This window comes from Gymnodraco acuticeps, unplaced genomic scaffold, assembly GCF_902827175.1.
Source record: "Gymnodraco acuticeps unplaced genomic scaffold, fGymAcu1.1, whole genome shotgun sequence".
In the NCBI taxonomy this organism is placed as follows: domain Eukaryota; kingdom Metazoa; phylum Chordata; class Actinopteri; order Perciformes; family Bathydraconidae; genus Gymnodraco; species Gymnodraco acuticeps.
Window position 1 is genome coordinate 67425 of NW_022991971.1, and position 10683 is coordinate 78107.

Below are 10683 nucleotides of genomic sequence, written 5' to 3' on the forward strand. Positions count from 1 at the left end.
TATTGTGCTGTTTTTTTACAACTTGATTCTTTTGTTGTAGTCTGATATAAAAACATATATAGAAGACATTAGCCTACGTGTTCACAATACAACATAAAACGCAAGTAACATTAACGCAGATACCCACAAGACACATTTTGTGTACTTAATTTTTGCATGATGGGAACATGATCGGGCTGATTTTAGTCATGATTTCATCTTGATTTAAATTTATCTGCGATACTGTCTAATATATCTTTATTGATTTGAAGTCTTTGTTCACTAAACAAGCATCAGCAGGACACAAGAAGCTGTCAGAGGATTATACTGTAACGTTCACAAGGTGAGTCGGAAACAGGCTTCTCGTTATTAGGCTTTAATAACTCTTGTTCTTACAGATGATCACAGGTACATGTACACTTTGTGGGTTCTACCTCACACTAACCTAACTCCTACCCCTACACATATATATATAGCAGTGTATACGTCACAACTCCCCGCCCTCCCCCAACCACAGGCCCGCACCTCAACCAGCATCACTGTGCAGCTCTATGATTGGCAGAGAGACGGGGGATGCCTGAGTGACACCCTGGACATCCTATGCAGGGTCGCTACAATACTATCAGATGACAATAATGGCTACCTACCTTTTGTCTTTGCAAATCTTGATATTATTTATACGATGTGACATGGCAGATGGAAAGGGTCATGGCAACCAGTCTGTTTCCCCTCCTCCTGTCTGTTTCTTACTTCAATGTTTGAGCAATTTTGCTAGGAAATGGGGGATGGTTGTGAAGCTGTGAGGAAACGTTTGCAACCCCCATCTCTTGCAGCCATGGTGCTGTTTAGGCATGCAAATGTGTTCTTAGATTTCTGAATTTCAACAAAAGACACACATTTTTCATTCAATTATATAAAACAAATACATTATGTAAACAAACACCTTTAATGTCCTTTCCTTGTGCTGCATATAATAAGTTTTCTGTAATCTCAACACAAATCCTTCTGAATAAATCATGTGACATGTTATAAACAAGGTTCAGGTTATTTATTTGTACTGTAAGTAGATTTTGTTTGTGGAGAAAAAGACAAGGGATCCATCCTGACACTAAAAACAAACACAAACAACAGACACATCTCTAATAAAAGGACTAGTAAATACAAAATCATTTTAAAGGGAGTGGATGTCAGTGTAAAAGTGAGCAATACCATTAAACTTACATACTTTTATCCATGTATTTTTTCTTTTAATGTTTATTTTATTAGCTTTTCTTTTTAATGACTGATTTTAAATGCCATTTTCTTAATGTCTTTCATTTTTTGTAAAGCACTTTGAATTGCCTTGTGTTGAAAAGTGCTATACAAATAAACTTGCCTTGCCTTGCCTTGCCTAAACTGTACCTGAATCTCTTAATATTTATTGTCACACTCAAAGAGCATTCTGGTTTCTTCTTATGTCTCCTACACATGTTGTTGCAAAAAGAATGAAATACAGCCGGGCATCTGTGACCCAGAGCTGTCTAGTAATGTATTTCGCCCTCTGAGTGTGTTTGGCTTAAATCATTTCAGTGGTTTCAGACAAACTGTAAGAGAAATGTTTCATAAATACACTGACAGGAAAAACCAGGCAGGAGTCATGCTGTGCTGCTTCCAACAAATCAGCGCTGCTGCTGCAATTACACCTCGTTTGTTTCTTTCCATTTCCCATGATAACAAATGGTTTGTTTCTTTCTGACAGTCAACAGTAGGTATCAATTGTATTGTGCCGTATATCAGACCGAATGTGAATAGTTTTCTGGAGTGCGTATGTCTGGTTTTAAGAAAAATTGACTTATTTTGACACCTGCTTCTACCCATCTCCCTTCTGACAGATAACCGACTCTATTACTAAGATAAAACAATAAATACACACCATGGAGCAAGGCCAAATGAGATCCCAATAGAAGGTGAGAGATGCAGGAATGACACCTTTTATTGGCTCTTTTTCTCTGTTTTCCTCTCGTGCATTATAGATCTAAAGACATAACTGCAGATATATTTATACACAACTTACATTTATATTGTATTGCTTCCAATATGGCCTGTCATACAAACTGCTGATGATCACCTCCCATATTATTTGTCAGCTTGTGCTTCGTGAATAGATTTTGACAGGCAGTGTGTGGGATGTCCTCTTTGATGAATCTGGACCTGTGTTCGCTGAGCAACTGCTCATTACTGCCAGAGTAAGAAAGACTGAAAATAGTCAACACTCTATGTGTGATGTTCGCTGGTGATGCTGACTGCAGATTATTAAAAGGGCTGTCGCATGATTTGTTTGTTAAGAAGTCAGAAAAAGAGTGTTATCCATCAGTGACATGATGAAGAATTCACAAGTTGGATTTTCCAGCACCTTAACAAAGCCATTTCAAAGGGAGCTCCAACAAGCCGTTTAGGACAGAGAGTGAATACTATACAGAGATGAGAAACCAATGTGATTTTGGAAAATTGCACTATAAATCTATTCTAGTAGACCTCAACAATGGAATTATGATCAGTAGAAATGACCATGACATGGGACCTTTAATTATGTTATTGTTAGTGTATTCATTTCTAAAGCTTTTAAAACATACATTTGAACACATGTCCTTTCCAGGGGACATTGGGACTTCTTCTAGTTTTAAACAACGTTCCATACTTCAGGAAACAGAGCACTGAGGGGGGGCAATAAGATTTTTTTAAACGGTTGGGGCAAAATTCAGACATTGAGTTGTCAGGGCATGAGAAAGAAATGAGGTAGGTAGAGCAGGTTTTAAAATGTGTTTGACATTTTATTTTCTTGATGAATTATCAAATGTCCGGCAGTGGCTCAGTCAGTAGGGTTTTGGACTGTGAGCCGCAGGGTTGCCGGTTCAAGTCCCCGAACAGACCTAAATATGGAGTGTGGACTGCTACTTGGAGAGATCCCAGTTCACCTCCTGCCCTGCCGTGGTGCCATTGAGCAAGGCACCGGACATCCCCCTTCCCCCCTCACTCCCATTGCTCCCCGGGCGCTGTACAATAGCTGCCCACTGCTCCTAGTACTAGACTCCTGGTACTAGGATGGGTTAAATCTTAGTAAACATAATGGCCAAAAAAAGAGCATTAGCATAATTAAAAAGATATTTGAGAAATGTAATGACTCACTGTTCTGGCTTCAGCCATCATTAGTGTGATCTGTTGCTCCTGCCTTCTCTGTGAGAAAGCTCTGTTTTCAATGTTCCTGGTCATTATCATAGCAATTTCAGAATTACATCAATTTGACAAAATAAAATGTTCACAGGTTTCGCCACAGTAATTGCTCGCTCTTTTAGGTGTTATTTGAATTCAGTTTAGAATTATGATGGCTACGGTTAAGTGTGATAGCTCACAATTATGTGTAATTTGCATGTACTGACTTTGATGCAGGCTACTGAATACGGTTTTCTGAGGTCATGTCAGACTGAAGTGCATAAAACACCAACATTTACTTTTATGCATATTTTATTCTAATTCATAGGGCAAATATACAACTCAGAATTTAGATATGGAGCTCCTAAATATTTAAATAGCATTTCCACCTCACAAAAAATTTAAACAGCATATGGGAGCATGATTTAAAAAAAATCTCATAACATTGACACTCCATATTCGATAAAATATATCCTCATATTGCTGTTATGACACAACTTCAGGCTGCACCAAACACATACACAAGTAGTTCCCAAGGCATTTATTAATTATAGGGACTGTGGGAAAGTGGGAAAATTCCCCGAAACTACTTTATCCCTGAACCATCTTTTAAACCAGTTTACACAGATGCTTTTGCATCTCAGGGTCTGCCCTCCAGTGGTTTGCCTCGTACCTCAGTGGGAGAAGTTTCTCCGTGGCGGTGGGCCCGTTCTCATCACATAGCACTCCCCCATCCTGCGGCCTGCCCCAGGGTTCTGTTTTAGCCCCTCTTCTAAAGACCCACCTTTTCCGACAGGCTTTTGGGTCGTCGGAGGAGGTGAGTTAGTGGCTGTCTTTTATTGGTGTTTTATCGTATGTTTTATCCTATGTATTACCTGCTGTTGTTTTATGCCTTTTATTCTACATTTTTTGTACTTTGAATTGTGTCCTGTGTACTGTACTGTAAAGCACTTTGTACATCCGTGTTGAGAAGGGTGCTATATAAATACAGTTTTACTTACTTACTTTTGTATGTAGGCCTATTCCTTTTTCACTACTGAGTCTCCCATTTTGAAAACCTCTCCACTAGTTAATTTGTGTTGCTGGAAAAAGCAGAGTGCACCCCACATCTCAAATGGTAAACTGCAGAGGCTTTTACTGTTTACTCAGGCGGCAGTGTACATTGGACCTTTTATTTTTCTTCAGAAGGGGATCTGCAATTGGATGACATTTACCCTTCACCTGTTTGAACAGAGAGATATCGTTAGTGTTATGTAAAATGACAACCAGACTTTACGCTTAAAGGGGGCTTTCTAAATCTGACAGAGCTAGTGTTATGGCTGCCGGATTTGGCACCCTCTCTGTAACTTTGGACCAAGATGGTCTTAATCTCACCAAAAAGAAAGCCTGTAAACTTTCCTCATTGTTTTACTTATTTATGTTACTTGAAAATACTTACTCTGTTGTTAATTATTGTTTTTAGTTTGTTGTTATGTGCCAGGCAGGCTGTTCTTGTGTGTTTTCCCTCCTCCTGCTCTTTGCACTTCTCCTCCTTTCTACATTTTAAGTAAATGGTACCCTCTACATTTCACCATGTAGGTAAAACTGTGTCAGACACTTTGGTTATTAGATTATTGCCAGCCCTTTATTGGTTGTATTTCCATTGTAAATAGATTAGACAGTGAGGGCTTTTTGTTTGTGCTTTTTTTCAAAGGATATATTTAGATATGTCCTTCTTTTGTTATATTTTATTTTATTTGGCAACATTGCCTTTGTCTTCTCCTCCCACCCCCTTAAAAAACATGTGTTGGCATTTTTCCATGATGAACATTAAATATACGTGCTCACTTTTATTCTGACACTATTGTGGTGTTACTGTCTCCATTTCACCTAAACACATTTTGGGGACATCATTGTAAAGAATCAAAGATGTAAACTGTTTTGCTACCGTACTGGCACTATTTCATGTTATTGACTGACAAGTTGTATATGAATCTTGGAAATAAAGTGTAAGTTCAATAAATACATATTTTTAACCAAAACAATTTCAGGACTAGTTTCACTACGGAGTTCTGTTTTCGGGACACGGGAAGTGGGTGTAACCAGGCAACGCCGAAGTTACCATGGCAACAAGGCTTGTCTCCGAGGAAGTTTGTAATGGTTGAACAGAGATCAATATAGATCGTTTTTTTGTTTCGTACCGTTGCAGATAAGTTATTTAACATGTTCATAATGTTAGTACCGCTTCTTAAATAGAGTTGTAGATATGTTTCAATGTTGTTTTGAATTATTGACATTATCTAAATGGAGCCGGAGAGAAATGAGGGTAAAACGATGCGAGCTCAGAAACACAACAACAGGGATAAATGGATGTCTCTCACCCCCATGGTAAATACAACTTTTAATACACTGTTATCATTTCTTGACAGTATAATATTTAGTCTAACCATTCAACGTTGAGGCCTCAGGCTCATTTAGTAAGACTGCTAACTAAAGAAGAGGTTAGCAACATAGCTTAACTAGCTATCTACATGCTAATGATTAGGGGGCCTATCTTATCCAGAGAAGTACCAGAGTGTAGGAATACTCTGTTACAAGTAAAAGTCCTGCAGTGCAAATGGTACTCAAGCAAAAGTAATATAGCATCAAGATATATTTAAAGTAGCCTACCAAAAGTAAAAGTTCATGCAGTTTGATCCATTTCAGATGATATGTTTTATAATGATTGATCATTAAAGTGTTCTCAAAGGTGCAGCTAGTTTGCAGGGTAGCTTGTGAATTTACTCCAGGTGGAAAGTAAAGTCTAAAGTCTGATTTAACACTTGATTATATTTCACATCATTCATCCAAATCTCTAAAATAATTGTGGGTATTTATTAAATGAATGTAGTGGAGTAAAAGTACACCATTTACCTCTGAATTGTTGTGGAGAAGTACAAAGTAACAACAAATGGAATTACTCAAGTACAAGTACCTCAAAATTATTGTACTTGAGTAAATGTACTTTAGTTACTCTACTCCACCGGTCGATGTCTCTATTTATTAGTAAATTGTTAGTGAAGTACTTTTACTCAAGTACTGCACTCAAACACAAATAACTTGTAATTTACTTGAGTATCTTCATTGTATGCAACTGTATACACCACACAAGGTAAAAGTGTAGTTCTTGTTTGACAGCTTTAGTTACTTTTCATATTACAGTTTTCAGTTGAAATTATTTTACTGACAAATTGGTACTTTTACTTTTTATACCATTAGTTATTTCTGCTGATTGTACTTGTACTAGTATTTGTTTTGAATGCCTGGCTTTCACGTCAAACTAAGTATTTTCACAGTGGTATTAATACTTTTATTGAATCTCCCGCTATTGTTTGCAGGTCCACAGCTGCAAGTTGCACATCACTGCTGCCAAAGCAACAGAGAGAGCCCAGAGGATGGTGAGGCAGGACAAAGAACACACTGAAGGACGAGCTATATGATTCATAGCGTAGACCTTCTGATGCCAGCTTTACAATGTATTATGTTTATTGCTTTACAGACTGAATCTCACGATCTTGTAAAAGAGACGAACACGAATCACAGCCAAACAACAAATCATTTTTACCAAGGTAATCTTGACCCAGTTTCCTGTCTTTTATATCTACAGAAATAAATACCTCTAGTTTGATTGAATACAATTGTAGATCTAGGGCAATAAAATCGATTTATTTAGAAAAACCCTATAGCATACTAACTACTATCTTATTGACCGTTTGCACTCTTGTTTCACCATCCCTCCGTAGAGAGAAGGTTGCATTCTTCCAGAAGACTTGTCCACACTCCTCCAGTGCCAACATTTGCCAGCGACTGTACAGACTCCCCTCTACATAATCTAGTGCCACTAGCCTGTGGTGCTCAAAGTGGTTTGGATGCAGTTTCACATTCCTCACAAGACGCAAGAGGACAGTCCAGGAGGCCAACCAAGTCTGCAGGGGCCACTTTCTACCGTAATGCCTTAAACCTTGCCAAGCCTGCAGGTAAATATGACAATATTAGAGCCATTTAGAGTTTGTACCATACATATATAGTATATAGCATCTTGTTGTGTATCCTGACCTCAGTGTGTAATGTACAGGTGGTTCTGGAGGATATAATGCAGTTCCTGGTAATGCCTTCACTCAATTACCCGGCGACAGCTTTGTTTCCAATTTTCAACGAATCGACTTAGACAGGTACCTTTGTTTTTTCCTAAATTATATTTATATGTATGTTTGATTTAGTTATATGAATCTTTACTCAGAATTTTGTTCAAATTCTTCCTTACTATCGATGCCATTTTGTTTGGTTTTCTTTATGAACTCAGTCACACACAGTATTTGCAGGAGAATAATTACGGAGTTAACATAAAGTGGTAAGAGCTCAAGTTTGCCACCAGGGAGCAGCAGTCCCATATAAGAGCTCCTTCCCTGGTGACTGAGCAGAACAAAGTCATTTGCATCAGTAAAAATCATAGCTTGAAGGTTGAATTCAGTTGGAATGTCCTGAAAAATAAAGTCCTGAATTGTACTCAACCATGTAAACCCTACATCTTGCGAAATGTTCTTGTAATTTCCAGGCGCTGTCTGGAGGAATGCCCCCAGCTGGGCAGTATGGATGAACTCCAGCTTCTCAACCTGCAGCACAATCTAATCACAAAGGTCCTGCATCTGTCACATCTGCAGCAGCTGGTTTTCCTGAACCTGTACGACAATCACGTCTCTGAGATGACTGGCATCGAATCTCTAAGCTCTCTCAGGATCCTCATGCTGGGGAAGAACAGGTCGGTGGTCATCAGTGGATTCATAAGCAAACAAATACAAACATTTGAACGGATTTATTTTGAATTGCCTCTGCTAAACATTTTTCAGGCTCCGGATATTCGGTAGTAATCAGCAGCGAATATTCGTTTTATAGTTATTTGTTAATGTATATAATGTAGTGCCGAGAGATAGGGAGTCGGAGGCGGTGCAATGGAGGTACAAAGCTGGCTTTAATGAGCAGCAGAGATGCAGATGTTGTCGGGTCGCAGCCCGGGACGACAAGAGAGAGAGAAAGGGAGGAGGACACAGTACTGTATATACACAGGAGGTTCCGTCAACAAATGTGTCCGTGCGGAACCATACCCCCAGCCTGCAGTTCCTAGATTGAATTCTGTAATACAGTGGTCACCACAATAACCCAATTTGTGTTCTTTGAAATTGAAAAGGATATTGCATTGTGTTTGTTACTTTCGTTGCAGTTGTATAATTGTAATGAAGGAGAGTTAGCGCTGTTGAAAGGAAGTTGTTGTTGCTATGGAAACAACACATAGCCGCGGGAAGTAGGGGTGCTGGGGGTGCTGCAGCACCCCCTAGAATCTGGAGAATCACTGAATGGCCAGTCGTCAAGGGCTGTTGACGGCCGGCTCGGTTCGCTCACGGTCGGCACCGCCCTTAATGTGTTTTTAAACGGCATCATTGAAGTTACGCTGACAGGCGACAGAGGTCCACTGTGTCCCCGCAGCGAGGCTCCCCCCCCCCCACCGTTGACAATTCACGAGCCCCCCCCCTCCCTCTGTTGACAATTCACCGCACCCCCTAAGTAAAATGACTTCCCGCGGCTATGAAACAACGTGACGGAGATTAACGGAGAAAAAGTTATATCTACTTATGAAGACGGAGAAAGTAAACGATAACGTTTATGGTTAAGTGTTGGCACCCCCCGAAGAGGCACACGCTCTTATGTTGATATTGGAGTTTTCAATAAATTCAATTTGGCAGCCGCAGTGCAGCGCGGTAAAAATGTAAACAGATAAATGATGCACTGCATTTGTGGTTCCAAGCCAACATTTTGAAAAGTATGTGATGGGTGTGTGCCGTTCTTTTTATAAAACATTTTGAGATTCATGGTTTCATTCGACATGTGTAAATGTTACTTATATGTCATTTTATACATCCATTTCCCAGCAGGTCCCCTGATCAATTTGAAAACCATTCATATTGTTAGTAATCTCTATTCCAGAAGGTCAACAGAAGGAATATTAAAGTCATAAATCACTGTAAATGACATCAAGATCTTACTGGCCTTCTCTGGCATCTGTTTCACTTTCTGTAAATCATGACATTTCTCTTTTTAAACCGCCTTCCCGGGCCGTATGTGGAGTAAAGAATACAACTGATTAAGCTTTCCATTGGCCTTTTTCAAGAGACTCTAGCCGTTTATGCTTACAGGCAGTCGGATATAAACTCACATGGACATTAAGTTACTGTACACTACTGTATGTCCGGTTTCCTCTTGGAAAGTGACCTATTAATGCGCTTGTTGGTTGGTTAGCTGTCCTCATTATGACCTGTCCAATAGATACTCACAAAGACACACATTCCCATTTATTTCTATGCACCAGGTACTTTTCAGAATGGGCAAAAAGGGTTTTCAGAGGTGGAAGAAGTACTCAAATGTTTTACCCAAAAGTAGAAATACTATGATCTTAAAATGCTTAATAACAAGTAAAAGTCCTAGAAGTACGAGTAGAAGTACACACGTATCACAGTATGCCCAATGGCTTTTTTCACATTATAACTTTAAAATATTGTAGTACTTTGCAATTAAAATACTATTATTCAGTTTCATCAACATAATACATGTCACATTATTTTAATGATTAATGTTGTTTGTAAGAGTTGCATTTAAAATCCCTTTTATTAAACATGTAGGCCTATATATTTAGCATTACATTGAATTACATAGCAATGAATATATTAAATGCTTTGACAATAAATACATAAAAACATTTCACCTGTGGAAGCCGTGGCGCTGTAAAAAGCACGACCAATCGTCTGAGCCGGCCCGGCTAAAATAACTGGATGGCCTACCTGCCTGTCAGCCTTCCATCTGTGCACAAACTCATCTCGTGCCCTCATTGGTCATGTGCGCGTTCGTGTGTGTTGGAGGAGGGGCTCTGTAAGGAAGTCTGAAGGAAGGGGCAGATTTTTTCGGCTCCGTACTTTCAAATTCTAGCGCACTCGAGCTGGTTTCTCCATTCTTACCTACCCTACTTTTAAGTAAAGTACAAGTATGTTTAAATAGTCAATTACTTGAGTATACTGTATGTACTTTGTTACATTCAATGCTGACTGTGGTATTGATCGTTGACATTTTCACAAATATTGTATTGTACATTTAATGTCATATTCTCAATTTTTTTAAATCACAGAATCCATAAAATCTGCTGCCTGGAAAGCCTCTCCAAACTGAACATCCTGGATTTACATGACAATCAGGTACTGTCCCCTTCACTCTCCTCCCACCTTCATCACGAGTGTGTTTAGTCATAGACCCCATTTACACGGGAACGTTTGCGTTTACGCACCGAATTCGTTTTCAAAAAAGTCTTCCATTCACACTAGGGATGTGCATCTCCATCACTGAGGCCGATGCGATGCGCATCTCGATACGTTGCCATGATACGATACATTTGAAACACCAGGCGATGCGATACGATACGATTCAACCCTGTTGCGATACAGTAGATTCAACATT

General features: G+C 39.2%; 1 protein-coding gene across 1 annotated transcript; it reads left to right on the forward strand.

The window, feature by feature from the left end:
- Positions 1-5264: 5264 nt before the first annotated feature.
- LOC117536127 lies at positions 5265-10424 on the forward strand (the record flags this gene model as incomplete). Its single annotated transcript, XM_034200865.1, has 7 exons — positions 5265-5535; positions 6525-6584; positions 6686-6755; positions 6930-7163; positions 7262-7358; positions 7742-7945; positions 10358-10424. Coding segments are annotated over exons 1-7 (816 nt in total), but the record flags the coding sequence as incomplete, so codon positions are not given.
- Between the last annotated feature and the right edge of the window lie 259 nt (positions 10425-10683).